We start from the raw sequence: 15,944 nt of genomic DNA, 5'->3' as shown, positions 1-15,944 counted from the left end.
CAATTTCTCTGTAAACCTTAAACTGCTCCAAAAAATTAAGCCTATTAATATTGTTAAAAAGAATATGTTAAGATACACCAGCTGACTTGGAGATATTTCCATAATGTACTATTAAGTGAGAAAAGTGAGATACAGAGAATATAAGTTGATTCATTTTTATAAAATACCAACAATAAATAATGTGAGTGTTTACATATCATTTTATGGATATGGAGAAAGGCACTGAAGAATGCTCTCTTGGTTTTGGACAGTGGTTACTTGGGAAGTTGGGAGAAGAGGATAAAAATGATTAAAAACTTACAGATCAAACTTGGAGCAAAAATATGAATAAAAATTTAACGTTTAAGTAAAAAAGGCCCTGAAGCAAAGAGAAGCCATGTCAAGACTGGGGGTAGGACCAGCGAGAATAGCCTATTACCAGACTTCCTGGGAAGAGAAACCAGAGGCTGAGAGCAAAGACCCCTTGGTTCCTTTCTAAGAGAGTAAACAGTAGAGAATCTTCATTTTATTAATTATATCAATTTAGTTTATCAACCATCCTACAAGTTCCAAAGCAAACATACACAGAAAAAGAAACCTAGGTTTCAGCTCTTTAATCAATCTCCTTATTCTGAAAAAAATAATCATCGGGCTTTCAATGAACCAAAATAGTTAAAGCTTAAGTTCCATCATATTCGTGTAAATCCCCTGGTTCATATCTTGCCCCTGGAACTTCATATTTAAATTTATATAGCTTATTCCTATATGTTTCCCCCAAACTACTGCAGCAAACAGCTATATAATCTTACTCATCCAACACCTAATTTTCACCAGAAAATAATTATTCCCTTTTATTCCATTTATCAAAATAAATCCACAGCACTTCTTAGGATGAGCATAATCCTGAAAAAGAAAAAAAAAATTTTTTTTAATTTCTGAAAATAAAGTTATTTGCAAGGGGCTCCTCCAACCTCTTTTACATGCAGAGGCAGTTGGGTGCAGGGTCTCCTCTTGGAGGGATGTGGTTTCCCGGCAACCTGCCTCCGGTTGTCAGGGAGAGACCCTGGTGAGCTGGTGAGCAGGGCTGTTATCAGGCCGGCTGCAGCCTCGGTGGGGGGAGCGGGCAGCTCCGTGTGGCTGCTTCGTGCCAGTGCACACAGCTCGGTGTGCGAGGAATGCTAAGTGGTGGGCCAGGAACCCCAGGGACCAAGCAGGAGTTGTTACATTGGGCTTCCTGCTAGATGACGTAGCTCTTCAAGAATTGGTTCTTAAGAAGAGATGAGGAAATGGAGGTTTGCAGCCGTGCAGTGTTTTCTCCGGGACTCTACTGGAAAGCTGGCTGATTCATTCGGCAAACCCTAATGTGGTTTTCTTTTCATCTGCTAACTGCAGTACGTCTGTTAAAATATCAAATTCTCTTCAGTTGGCCAAAGAATAATTTTTGGCCTCGTGTGAACAATGCTTTTTAATTTTTCACATTGCGTTTGACCTAAGCAAACTATAAATTACCTAAGAGTAAACTACAAATTAAAAAAAAAAAAATTAAAGCTAAAATATGAAAAAGTTCCAGAGGAAAATTCAACACTAACGTTATTACCTTACCATGGTAATATTTTCAAAAGAATTCATTTTATATACATGCTCTGGGAAGACATTCAATGTTTCTGAATTTTATTCCTCATTTCTTAAAAATGTAATGATAATATAGTCATCAAAACATATTGTAACTCTACATTTCTTCCAGTTTCACTATTACCAGTCTTTGCTCTATTATAATGTAAATTTACCACACTTATTCAACAAGCTAGCGGATGAGAAATATACCCTGCTGAGAAACTCTGTAGATATGCTCTCATGAAATGGTACAGAAGTCCTACAGCAATGTAAGGAACCATGTCTTTCTCTGTGAAGGGCAATAACCTTATTCAACATTTTAGAAGCGATCCAGCTTACAGAAGAGGTCCCAGCTGGTTCAGAGGCTATGGCAGTTTCTGGTCAAGGTAAAATCAAGCATTTGGCATTGTTTAAAAACAAAAAAACAAACAAAAAATAGACCCCAAATAAAGTCACTTATGCTAAGCCCCACGTCACCAAACCAAGATTTACCTTGGCTACAGTTTGGGGTCTCCCAGAAATGAGAGAGAAATGGTTTAAGAACCAATCAGGAATCGCCTCATGAGCACTAGTTGAATCTGCCTGACAGACCTCCTGCCATCCCCTAGAGAAAAGTAAGCTTGCCATGACCACCCTGCCTAGTACAACTTCCTTGTTCCTGCTTCCTTCTGGCTATAAAGATCTTTCATTTTGTACAGCTCCTCAGAGCCCCTTTCTCTCAGCTAGATTGGATGCTGCCCAATTCGAATCAGTTTTTGCTCAAATAGACTCTTACAAGTTTTAATATGCCTCAGCTTATTTCAACAGCATCATGATCAAAGTAGTCAAGTATCTCACCAAATGGGAAGAACGCTTTGATAGGACATCCAGAGAGGAAGTTACCAGAAGACCAAGCAGCCTGACCATTGTAATCCAAGAGCTCTGGTCATGCCCACAGGGCACCGTAACCAGGTTAGAAGTTCAGGAAACGCAAGGGAGAACAATGGCAATCTCTGAGCTCCAAATACATTAAAGGAACTCAACCTTTACGTCCCTAAGAAGACACATTGGAATGAAAGTGTAAAACAGGGCCTCAAAGCCCTAGCTCCGCCTCCAGTTCTAAGAGCAATCTATGCTGAAACAGTCCCCAAAAAGGCAGCACGGAAGGGGAAGAACTGAGATTAGCCTTGAAAGGCCCAGGAAGATTGAGATGGGCTGTGAGGAAAAAAGCAAGCTTCCCAGAGGAAGGTACTAAGAGTAGGAGTCAGCCTCAGCGGTGGAAGCAGAGATCAGGAACACTGAGATTAGCAGCAAGTCAAAGAATGTGTCTAACCCCAGGATGAAGAAAGTCATCACCCAGATCACACAGTTACTGCTATTTTCTTAGCAGTGACAGAAATCTGAGGTTTAAACAGATGCCTCGTAGTGGTGCTCACGACAGACTGGGAAGACTGAAAGCAGCGAACAAGGAAAGTGTGATGGTTAGTTTTCTGTGCCAAGCTGACTGGGCTAAAGGATGCCCAGATAGCTGGTAAAACATCATTTCCGTGTGTATTGTGAAGGTGCTTCCGGAAGACATTAGCATTTGAGTTGGTACACTGAGTAAAGAAGATGATCCCACCAATATGGGGGGGGGGGGGGTGGTGCTCATTCAATCCAATCGGATTAGAACTAAAAGGCGGAAGAAGGGTGAATTCACTCTCTCTGTCTGAGCTGGAACATCCATCTTCTCCTGCCATCGGATGCTCCTTGTTCTCGCGCTTTAGGACTCAGACTGGAACTTACACCATTGGCTCCCCTGGTTCTCAGCTTTCAGGGTTGGACTGAATTACATCACCAGTTCTCCTGGGCCTCCAGCCTGCAGACAGCAGATCTTGGACTTTTCAGCCTCCATAATCATGTGCTCCAGGCCCTCATACTATATATATATTGTTCTGTTTCTCTGGAAAACCCTGACTAATACAGAAGGCAAGGAACAATCAAGACTTACTGGAAGAGGACCAGTTTAAATACAGAGGCAAGGATTGAAGATGAATGTGCCTAAGGTTTGGAGGAGAGTAGTGCCACGACAGAAATGGGGAAATTAAAATATGTATCCAGTGTTTTGAAGGGAAAATGGTAAGTTTGGTCTTAGAACTGAGTTTGGGGTTATGGCAGGACATACATATCCTCTAAGAATTTGGAAATGGGAAGCGGAACTTTTGCAAGATGAGATCTAGCTTTCAGGAGCCATGCACAGATGAGAGTGGTTGGGAAGAAGCTAGCCAGCCAGCCAGCCAGGAGAAGATGGTACAAAGAGTAAAGCAGTAAAATGCAGGCAACAACAGGGGTGATGCCAGCAAACGCCAATTCCACTTATTCAAAGACAAGGCAGATGTCAGACTCTCCCAACCTCTCACCATCTCTTAGCTTAAAAGTTGGTGAAGAGGGGCTTCCCTGGTGGCCCAGTGGTTGAGAGTCTGCCTGCCAATGCAGGGGACACGGGTTTGAGCCCTGCTCTGGGAGGATCCCACAAGCCGCGGAGCAACTGGGCCCGTGAGCCACAATTACTGAGCCTGCGCGTCTGGAGCCTGTGCTCCGCAACAAGAGAGGCCGCGACAGTGAGAGGCCCGCGCACCGCGACGAAGAGTGGCCCCCACTTGCCGCAATTAGAGAAAGCCCTCGTACAGAAACGAAGACCCAACACAGCCATAAATAAAATAAATAAATAAAAATTAAAAAAAAAAAAAGTTGGTGAGGAGATAGACACAAGCTAAAATGACTGAACTACCCCATGATGACAAACCCACGGCCTACTAGAAATGTGATGTAGCCAAAGGTCTGGGCAGCATGGAGAAAACTCAGCTCTGCGCAGCCGAGCCTGGGCTGATGCCCTGAACTCCAGGAAGGAAGAGGTGACAGCTAAGGAGGCTGCCATCACGTACCAAGGGTGGACTGGTGCTCCATTCTTCAAACATGGCCCACTCCTTATCACATACATTTCCATTTGGCTGTCGAAATGCTATCTGGGTAATACAGTTTGCTGGTATGATAGGAAAAACTATTAACACGGAAACCAGCAAACAGTGGCAATCCCAAGTCCCCAGGCTCCCGCCCTTCCTGCCTTCTTCAATGAGCTACTCTCCTCTCCATTACTCAACCCGTGTCTAGTGCTTTCATCATAAGCATTCTTGCCAGAGACAACGTTGCCTGATGCATTTTTGCCACAAACGTTTCCACTGGGTTAACTAATTGGACGTAAGGCAATTTTGCCCTGAAAGATAATAATGAAAAACAGGGGGCTTCCCTGGTGGCGCAGTGGTTGAGAGTCTGCCTGCCGATGCAGGAGACACGGGTCTGAGCCCTGGTCTGGGAGGATCCCACATGCCGCGGAGCAACTGGGCCCGTGAGCCACAACTACTGAGCCTGCGCGTCTGGAGCCTGTGCTCCACAACAGGAGAGGCCGCGACGGTGAGAGGCCCGCGCACCGCGATGAAGAGTGGCCCCCACTCGCCGCAACTAGAGAAAGCCCTCGCACAGAAACGAAGACCCAACACAGCCAAAAATAAATAAATAAATTAATTAATTAATTAATTTAAAAATAATAATAATAATAAAATAATGAAAAATAAAAGAGGGACACTAAGAAGGACGTAATAAAACATGAGAAGCGTAGACTCATGGCGATACTGCTCAAATAACTGATTTTACTTTGTGGGTTATACCTGAAAACTCGTCTTCCAAGTCTTTCACTCATTGCGTTCTATACTTTCTTCTTGCTTGTTGATTCATTTCCTTGTTCAGCATCAGACAAATTTTCACTAAAATTTCTTCCTTCATTAAGAGAGGTATCAGTTTCCAAACACTAGGATGCGTGTTTGTAACTGAGCTCTGTGTTGCCTCGTGAAAGCCTCCACTCTGTTGTGTGTTCTTAGCATGTTGTCACATGTCCATTGATAAGACTTTCCAAAGTTCTATGGGAAACGTGGGTTCAACCCTGCACCTCTGAGGCCCTCAGCCTCTTCCTCCTCCAATGCAGTGCGTTACAAACTAAAAAACCTACTCTTGGGGCAAATCACTGTCATCTGTCAGCTCAGTAAAGCCATCAATAATGTCACTAAGTGGAAGAAATGCTAACGCATTTCAACCAGTTAAAACCAAACTGTCAAACCAAAAATTGTCAACCAGTTATTTTATCTTTCACAGCAAAACTGCCAATTAGTTCTGCAGCAAAAAATGCTTGCAGCAAAGATGTCTACAGCTAAGATGCTTATGGAGAAAGTACCTAGAACCCATTCAAACAGCTATTGACTATCTATTCTGTATCATAACACAGGTATGTCTTTGAGGGGCCTGCTCATCAAAGAGCTCACACATAATATGCAACAGTCATTCAGCAAATATTTATTGTCAACCTACTGTGTTCCAGACACAAAGAATAAGACAAAATCCTGCCCTGAAGTAGTTTGTACTCTAATGCTACTATTTCATAAAACATTAGATATTCTGACACTCTCAGACAAACTGCAGATTTATGAGGGAAGAAAGATGAAAGAATAGGATGAGCCACAACTTTTCTTCCTCACATTGACACCCTGAAACCATCTTCTGCAGAATTCAGTCTTTCGTACAGTGCCAGAGTTCGAGATCCGAGCTGGCACAGGATGCCAGGGGCTACAGCCAGCTGCTGTAGTATGAGAAGGGGCCTGGTCATCTGCCAAGGCAGCAGGGGTGATGGCTCCCAGGCCACTGGGGTCTGTGAAGGGGCCAGACCAAGCTCGGCAAAGAGGCCTTCACTCTGGTCCTTGCTGAGGGCCTGGAGGCTGCTGGCTCTCTTGGGGCCCATGTCACAGGCTGAGTCTCCTCACCCAACCAGCTTCCCGTTCCTCACCCAGCTGTCGTCACTCTCCTCCCTCCCCAGCGGATACAGGGGCTCGCTGTGTCCCCTGAGCCAGAGGGGAGCAGGACGGGGCCCCCCAAAGGCTGTGCTGAGCATGCCACCCTTTTCCCCACCGCCGCTGCAGGTCCCTAGCACGTCCCTGCTCAGAGACTGAAGACAAGGGGCTTCCCATCATCCATCCTGGCCAGTCGAGAAGTTTACCACTGGTCACAAGAGTGACTGAGAGGGAATTCTGAAATCAGCACAAATCCACCACCACCAGTGGAAAAAAAATTCAGAATATGTACCCCATGGATAAAACATATTATGTTTTTGCTAGCTTCTCTGTGTCACCATTGGTCACACGATGGTCACATAAAAAAACCACCTTTTTGGTCTTTGTTTTCAGGCATTAACCACACTCTCCCCCAATATCCACAAAACATTACTGGGTGTCTGATGCAGGCAGGCAGGACCCCTTGTGAAGCGCTCCAGAGTACAGGATAAAATAAGTATCAAACATGGTCCAGCCCCACCCTTTAAGGAGTGAAACATGGCTCCCCACTCTGGACAGACATCCTTCCGGGGAGCTCACACTCATATGGGGAGATAATGTTATCAAACACAAGTCTGTGTGCCCGACGCACAATGAGGCCAAACGATACCAAAACGTCAGAGTTTGGAGCAGAGAAAGGTTTACTGCAGGGCCATGCAAGGAGACAGGCGGCCCATGCTTTAGAAACCCCGAACTCCCGGAACGCTTGCAGCAAAGCCCTTTTATAGGAAAGGTGAGGGAGGCGCGTGGTTAGCTGTTGCAAACTTCTTGGTGTCAGATCCTTTGTTGCTGAGGTTGGGTCACGTCAGGTCACAACATTCCTGTAAACCTTCACCAAAACAAATGTTATTCTCTGCCCTGACAAGAGAGGGCAAGGTCCCAAGGCCCAACTTCCGCCCTCCGAGGCCCAGGCCCTGGCTAAGAGGAGGGGGTCCCTGCGCGGGCCGGTTACCCTGCCCGGGAGTGTTCGCCCAGCACCCAGTCTGGGTCCTCCTGCCAGTGCCCAGGTCGGGCTAAAGAGGCAGATCTCAGCTGGCGTCGCCCTCAGGGCCAGGTCCCCAGACCCTGCCCAGCCGTCATCACTGAGGAGGCAAGGCGCCCAGGATCTAGCCGGCCCTCAGGCTTTGCATTTAAACTGGAGAGAATCATTTGTGTAGGATCAACGTAATACCTCTTGTAGCAAATACCCATCAGGTGAATTCCCAGCTCACGACAACTGCCCTTCTTTGAGAATAGCCCCACCACAGAGGTGGACCTGAAGTAATGCCGTGCAACGTCCTTGCAACTTAACCCTGACCTCTGGCCACCTCCTAGGGGTAGACAACTGATCTCAGCTGGACCAATTTTTGAAACTTGAACAGAGAGACTGAAGCTGGCTGAAGCGGTTACCTGGATGGCAGTGTCCGTATACTCCAGTGGCTGAGGCCTCCATGGGCTGCCACCCATGCAGACAGCCACCCCCGTTAGGTGGCAGAGGTGGGGACGGGGGAGAGGCTCGCTGCTGCCTCAAGGCCTGGGCCCGGCCAGCAGGCAGCCGTGGCGAGGGCTCTGGGGCTCTGCGGGACATAGCCCTCACCCTGTCCCCGAGCCCCCAGCTCACCCGCCAGCCCCGAGTCCGGAGGGCCTGGAGGGCTCCGGGGAAACGGCCACGATCGGCCTCTCACTGCACTGTCTGCCTTGAGGACCACTGGCAGGCCGACTGTTGGCGGAGCTGGACCTCTAACTGATGCGCTAAAGGTCTCGTGATAACGGCTGCACACCCACCCACCCCTAGTACAATAAGACAGAGATTTAATAACTTGGGTAGCAAAAAAGCACCTCAGTAGCAACGCAAGATCTGATAGAAGGATTCATAAAATAGTTCAAAATTATTTGTCTAGTAGAGAAGAAAGGGATTGCTTAGGTTGGAGAGGAAAAGGATGGGTTTATAAGAGAAATGGAATTCAAGCAGGGCAAGTTTTGAGGAAGAGCAGGATAAGGATGTATGGAAAACACAATATTTTACCCAAGCAGGCATTTAATAAACATTTAATGAATGACTAAATGAAAAGATTAGAGTGTGGAACCCACTTGGGTAAAATCACATGAACGTTTCCAGAGGCAAAACACTGAAGCACATGCTAGCCAGAAGATGGGGTTCTATAGGGGCACAGTAGGAAAAAAGGCTGGGAAGGTAACGGTCAGATGGTGGGAGATATGGAATACCCTTATCCCAGGGACTTCAGGGAAGTACTGAGGATTCTGAAACAGAGGGTAAAATAAAGAGCTTTAGACAGGATGCAAAGAGGAGAGATAATAGCTCTGTGTCCTACAACTTAGAAGTTAATCACACACTGGTGAAAATTTTTCTAAAAGGAAATTTGTTTTCTATGATTTTCTTTTAAAAGTCTATGTACATAACTCAAAATAAAAGAAATACACATAATGCCTTCTACATAATAGTGGAAGGAATTTGTCCCCAAGGATCTTTTCTTTGTATAAATGATGCCACCACAATTGACACTTCAATAAAAATGAATATTTATGAAATGTAAAATGATTTGGATTAACTTATTCCAATTTCACCCTCTAAATTTAGATTTTTAAATCACGCCAAAATGTGGATTTTGATTACAAAAGCAAGTTGGGGAAGAAAAACAGAACTTGACATGAAAAAGAGAGCAAAATTTAAAAAGAAGGAAAAAAAAGAACTTGAAATAGGGATGAAAAAAGATGATAGCAAGGTGGTCAATTAGACTAAAAACAGCAGAAAGAGATCATCTTCAAAGTGGAGTTACTTAATTCAATAATGCAGTCACATTATAAGAACCAAAAGTTCAAAAAAAGCACGGAGTCAAGTCTCCCAGCTGTGTCTCCCCTCCACCATCAGCTCACTGCATCGCCCTCTCCGTGGCCATTACTTTCTTATCTATCCTTCCAAAGTTTCTTTGTGCATAAATATTATTATATTTTCCTCCCTGTTCACACAAAAGTTAACAGATAGCACTGTTCTGACCTTGCATTTTTCACCTAACACTATATCTTGGCAATCTCTCCATACCCATTCATATAGGTATTCCATGTTCTTTTTTACAGCTGCGTATTTCATTGTGAGGACAAACCATAATTTATTTAACTAGCCCCTATTGATGGGCGTTTGGGTTGTTTCCAGTCTTTGACTACTGCAAGCAAAGCTGCAGTGAATAACCTGGTACAGTCATCATCTGGCACGAATGCAAGTATATCTGTAGGACAAATTCCCAGGAATTGAATTCCTCGGTCAAAAGGTATACGCATTTAAATTTTTGACAGATATGGCCAAATTGCCTTCCATAAGAGTTGAGCCAATTTACATTCTTGCCAGCTATGTACAAGAGTGTCTTCTTCCTTAAGGATTTACCAACAAAGTATATCATCAAATTTCTGGATTTTTGCCAGTCTGAAGAATGAAAAATGGTACTTGCATTCTCCTCATTATGAATGAAGCTGAGCATCTTTTTATATGTTTAAGAGCCAATTATACTTCCCTTTCTGTAAACTGCTCATAACCTTTGTCTATTTTTCTAATGGATGTTGCTGTTTTCTTATTATCTTCTAGAAGCTTCGTGTATATTAGGGAGATTAGTCCCTCACCTACGATACGAGTTGCAAATATTTACCCCAGTTTGTCTTCTGAATTTGCTTGCGGTAATTTTTGCCTGCAGAAGATTTTTATTTTGTTGTGATCTAATTCATCAGTTTTTTAAGTCTTCTGATTTTCAAGTCATGGTTAGAAAGGCTTTCCTTTCTAAAGGAATTCTCCCTTGCTTATCCTTAAATTATTTCATTTTATACATTTAACTAAAAACAGTACATATAGTAGTTAAGATCACAAACCCTAGAGGCAAACTGCCTATATTCATATCCCAGATCCACTACTTATTAGCTATATGACCTTGTATAAGCCACCTAAACTCTATAGGCCTCAGTTTCCACACCTACAAGTGGGGATAGTAACAGTTACCACCTCCTCAGGTTGTTGTGAAGATTAAACGTATTAGTAAATGTAAATCAATCACTACAGTGTCCGGCATATAGTAAACACTCAATAAGAGTGAGCTATTATCAACATATATCTTTTGGAACTTATCCTGGTTTAAGATGTGAAGTACAGATCCAACTTTGGTGGGGGTTTTTCTGGTTTTTTGTTTGTTTGTTTTCCATATGGCTACTCAGCTGTCCCATAACCATTTACTGAATATTCCATCTTTTCCCCACTGATTTGAGATGTCACCTGTATCATATGCTACATTCTCATACATATTTAAGAATTTCTGATCTTTCTATCGACCTATCTATTCATGGACCAGTCCCACACTGTTTAAATTATTAAGCTTCACTTTTACTATGTGCAAGGGCTAGGTGTCCCTCTTTGTTCTTCTTTTACAGTTACCATTAACTATTCCTGCTTATTTTTCCATATGAATTTTTTAAATTAGTGCATCCTGTTCTAGAACAAAATAAAAATATCATTAGTATTTTTCTTGAAACCATGTTACCTTTATAAATTAACTTAGGGTAGGGTGCAAATAACAACAGACGTAAACAGAGGTAATATAGAAAGGTGAAAAGCTGTTAAACAGATTGGAGGTTAGAGTAGAGATGAATTTAACTTTCAAAACAATATTATTAAGTCCCTAAGCTTCTATCTTACAGCCACTGAAAACCCACCAAAGAGGTAACACTGCCCATTTCTTGGGCCAATCAGAACCTTCGGCAACCTGTCAAGGCAGCAGTACCAGGGGTAGAGATAGGAAAGGCCACAATCTAAAATTTAAGTATTTGCAGGGGTGGAAGTTACAACAGCTGAACAAAAAGGACACGTGCCTTATAGGCTTGGCCCTACACCAAAAAAAACCAGTTCACTGGTCCAGATACAGCAATGTACGCATGGCTATATAAAAAGGCAGAAGAGCCAGGACAAGCACCAAGTCCTGAGGTTTTGCAGTCAGAGTTATCAGATGGATAGAAAAAGAAATCGTTGGCTTGTTTCTGTCATGTTAATCTTTTACCAAAAGTGTCATTTATATACTAAAGAATTGAGTGGGAAGACTTTGGTTAAGATAAAGGAGAACTAAATTGTGGTCAGTTTTAACCTTGAACCAGTTTGGAAATCTGATCAGGAGTTTTTGGTTTGTTTGTTTTTAGATGTCTAGGAGGACATACCACAGACACTGTAGTGTGTAAAGAGGAAATTTCATACAAGCTGGGAAAGTTCAGCGTTGAGAAGTATTGCCTTTAAATATCCATTTATGAATCCTAGTTTGTTAAAAGAGAATTCTCTTTCAAGATAAAGTTTAGATAATGGGGTTATGTAATTTAGAGACAGTTAAAGATAATCGGGATTTTTTTTTTTTTCAAAACTCATTCTCTGAATTTGAGTCAAAAATAAGCTTTTTAAGGCTATCAATGAGTTGGGAGTGAAGTGATGTGGGACACAGGAAATAGAACTGCTAATGTAGGTGAATGAGAAACAGGTCACACAGCACCAGTTCCCAAACTGCCTCAAATCCAAAAACCTCTACCTTCTCCATTCTCATACTGAGTATTGTGTATGATACACAGACCCTCAGAACGACCTCCTCCTATATATACTCAACAATTCTTTAAGGAAAAGAAAGATGGAAGAATCCCTAGAAAACTGTAAATGCAGGATTTATCTTGGCATCGAGCCATATGTAAAAGATTAATCACCGCTTAGTCCTCCAACACCTCTAAGGCAGCCGTTTACAAACTACCGAGTGCATTAGTATCACCGGAAGGGCGTATTTAAAAGATATCATTGGGACTACACTGTGAGAAGCAATGCACCAAGGTAATACTTCTCAAAGTATGGTCCTCAGGTTGGTGGACACGTGCTATCTGCGACCTTCTAAGGGGCTGAGACAGAAATTAGAGTTAAGCTTTCGAAACTTTTAAGAGTGGTTTCTAGCATTTTATTTTTATTATATTTTATTATATTCTCCAGAAGTATTGGTATGAGATTGGAAAATTATTTTTAAGTTTGGGAAGCACAGCTCTTCTGCGTGGCTGACACACACAGGCAAACCCGGGAGCACAGGGGCAGGGGCAGCTCCTGCCAACTGGGGGAAACCGGGCAGTCCTGGAGGATAATGGTAGCCTAAGGATAATTCCTACAACCAGAACAGTGAAGTGAGAAACAATTTCAAAACTGCAGTATTCATCGTTCTGTACCATTCCATTGCTTCCAGTGACAACACAACACCGCAGCACCGATGCAAGTGGCCAGCATCCCAGCGGCCGGTGCCAAAAAGAAAGGGGATGCACGCCGTGGGAAAGGGCGAAAATTGGGTCAGTGCTTTTCCCGCCCCAAGTTTGAAGCCGCCGGGGTATTTGCACTGTAGGTGAATTACACCACCGTAGTAGGTCCAGTCAACGCGTTTCGCGTTGTTTTAGTTGGTGAGAACCCAAACAAAGAAAGAGTAGCTACCCCTGGCCCCCTCCCCTGCCAGCGCCCTCCGCGCCTGCGCAGAACCCCGGCTGCCGACCCTCCCGAGGCTGGCCCCCGGCTCCCTTCCGGCGGCCAGAGGATGCGCGTGCATAGCGGCGACGACCGCGCCCTCGGTGCGTGCCCGCGTCCTTACCCGCTACGGCGATCGCCTCCTTCCGGCCCGGCAGGGCCGCCTGGGGGCTGACGATGTTGGAGGCGGAGTTACCCATTCTCCGGACGGAGGAGAGGCTCTGGAAGAGCTGGCGGGCCGTCCTGGTGGCGGCGAGCATGGGCGGGTGGCTGGCCAAGGGGCCGCCGGGCGGACCGGCGCGGTCGGGAGCCGAGGCGCCGCTGCGGAGTGGGCGGCCGGCGCGGGGCGGCGGGAGCGGGGCGCACTGGCCGGCCGGCGGGCGGGCGGGTCAGCGGGGGCACGTGCGCGGCGGGCTGTGCTGCCCCCGCACCGGAATCGAGTGATTACCTCAGCCTCGGGCCGGGCGGGCCGGGACCGAGGGCGTGTTCTCGCCCTGGCGTGGGGCCGGGTCCGGGGACGCACCTGCGAGTTTTCCTTGCTCCCCTTCGGTGCAAGGTTCCCGGGCGGAAGACAAGTGTACCAATGGCGGTATAAAGTACGTGAAGCGGCAGGGGCCAAAAATATAATGCCCGGCTTTTGACTTTAAAGTTCGTTCGCATTTCACAATCTCCTTAACAGTTGCTCGGTGTGCCCAGTAAGCTGTACGACTACCTACCTTACAAACTAGTAACTATATCTGTTTCCACTGGAGCCATTATGATGATAAATTATCAAAAAGATGATTATCCAAAGTGAAAACTAAGCACAATTTTCAAAAAGTTAAGAATAGGGAAGATAATTCAATATAATGTTTTATATATACATATATATATGCACACACACATAGAAATAATATACTGATAAACACAAGGGGGAAAAATAGGAGCAAGGCACTGATAACCCATTAACGCAGTTGAGGTGAACTTAAGGGTTCTATTGGATCATTCTTGGCTCTCAAATCATGGGACGTAACATTTGCTCCTGTGACAGATTTTCAACCCCCAAAATAAGGTGGGTGGAGGCAGATGGGTGACTTGGGAGTTGCATATGTGAAATTTTGGTTTTACACGAATGTTCTGCCAAAGTGGGCGGATAGTCTCATGAAGGAAGGAACTTCAGATTAGCACCCAGGGAAATGAGAAGGCTTTGAGCCAGCCTCCCCGGTGGATATAGTTACCTCTCTATGTTGTTTAGTTACCTCTTTGTGCTCATGTGGTCTGGATTGTAACCTGAGGACAGGAGGATTAGAACTACTGTATTGTAGAATATGGCCAGACCGGTAACATTAAAACCTCGGTCAAAGTGTTTGTTTTGTAATACGGGCTCTGTCTGGGTAGTGTGCCTCGGTTTTTACTTCCGATTTATTTGGTTTTGCTATGAGATTATACGAAGTAGGTTCTACAGGCCTTTCCTGAAAGCTTTACAAGGTGTCCCTTCTAGGTCGTAAGATCGTTCTTCTGTCAAAGGAAATAGTCTGTGTTTTCTTTTTCTGTGTTTTGTGGTTGATTGTATGAAATTAAGAACTGAAGAATTTGGGGACTTCCCCAGCAGTCCAGTGGTTAAGACCCTGCGCTTCCACTGCACTAGGCGCCGGTTCCATCCCTGGTCGGGGAACTAAGATCCCACGTGACACACACACACACACACACAGAAGAATTTTTCATGTCAAGGAGAAGTACTTACATAATGTTAAGAAACCACAACAAAGCTACAGTATGTATATGTGTAGTATGTAGTACACATATAATAGTGCATACACCTCCCCTTGCACACCCACTGAAGAAAGACTAGAAAAAATTGAAAAAATGTTTGCAGTTTTGTTGTTGTTCATGGTAATGGTTGACTGGTTTTCACTTTCTTTAAACTTCTGGTTTGAAATGGTACATATTATTACAGTGTTCTCAAGTATTCCCATGGCTGTGTTACTTTTATTATAATTTTTTTTAATTTTTAAAAGAAAAAATACCTTTTTTCATAAAACAGGGGTTTCTTATCTCATTTACCAGAATAGTTGAGAGAAAAGTTACATTGAGGTTGGTTACTTGGTTGGCTGGTTGGTTGCTTGGTTGCTTGGTTTAGGAGAGAATTAATATTCCTGCCTTCAGTGATGCCATTTTCATCACTAAGGTTTCGTTTTCTTCAGAATCTCCTAAACCTTCTGAGCTTCTCCACACTGAGAGTCTTCTTTTGTCCATATTCCCCATTGGGCACGCACTGCTTTGAAGTGTTATTTTTGTGATTATGCTCTGATTTTCCAACAGATTCTAACAATGTATGTTCTTTAGGATGCAGTCTAAGCATCCTCTTTGGTATAACAAAGACCCAAAATACATCAGTTTAAACAAAATAGAAGTTTATTTCTTCTATTATGTAACGATCCAGAAATAGAGCACTGAGCAGGACAGTGTCTTTTCTTCACTCTGTCTGTACCAACTGGAATGCCTGCCTGATTCTCTCTGGTTTTCCGACCTTATTCTTCACCATTCAATTCACGACTCATCTTGTCTGTGCAACCTTCCCTGATTGCACAAGGAAACAGGGTTATTCATTGAGCCTAGGTTGCCCCATAGCACTCACCACTTGCATCACTCGGGTAGCACATAGGCTGTACTATCTTGTGTTGTTAGTTATCTGAAAAGATATACTAATTATTATGGAGGTTTCAAATACGTCCACAAATTGTTTTTTTTTAATAGATCTTTATTGGAGTATAATTGCTTCACAATACTGTGTTAGTTTCTGCTGTACACCAAAGTGAATCAGCCCTATGCATACATATGTCCCCATATCCCGTCCCTCTTGAGCCTCCCTCCCACCCTCCCTATCCCACCCCTCTAGGTGGTCGCAAAGCACCGAGCTGATTTCCCTGTGCTATGCAGCTGCTTCCCACTAGCTATCTGTTTTACATTTGGTAGTGTAT

The 15,944-nt window shown here is 44.1% G+C and overlaps 1 protein-coding gene across 3 annotated transcripts in view; it reads right to left on the bottom strand.

Moving 5' to 3' along the window:
• Nucleotides 1-13,558, bottom strand: part of MSRA (methionine sulfoxide reductase A) — a 378,257-nt gene extending 364,699 nt beyond the window's left edge. For all 3 annotated transcript variants that reach the window (XM_068553108.1, XM_068553109.1, XM_068553110.1), the window contains exon 1: nt 13,109-13,558. In XM_068553108.1, coding sequence (XP_068409209.1) covers nt 13,109-13,244 — 136 coding nt within the window. In that variant the 5' untranslated portion in view covers nt 13,245-13,558. The remainder of the gene's footprint in view (nt 1-13,108) is intronic.
• Between the last annotated feature and the right edge of the window lie 2,386 nt (nt 13,559-15,944).

This window comes from Eschrichtius robustus, chromosome 10 (genome assembly GCF_028021215.1).
Source record: "Eschrichtius robustus isolate mEscRob2 chromosome 10, mEscRob2.pri, whole genome shotgun sequence".
NCBI lineage: Eukaryota > Metazoa > Chordata > Mammalia > Artiodactyla > Eschrichtiidae > Eschrichtius > Eschrichtius robustus.
Note: the sequence above shows the minus strand (reverse complement) of the source record. Positions and strands in the feature narration are given on the sequence as shown.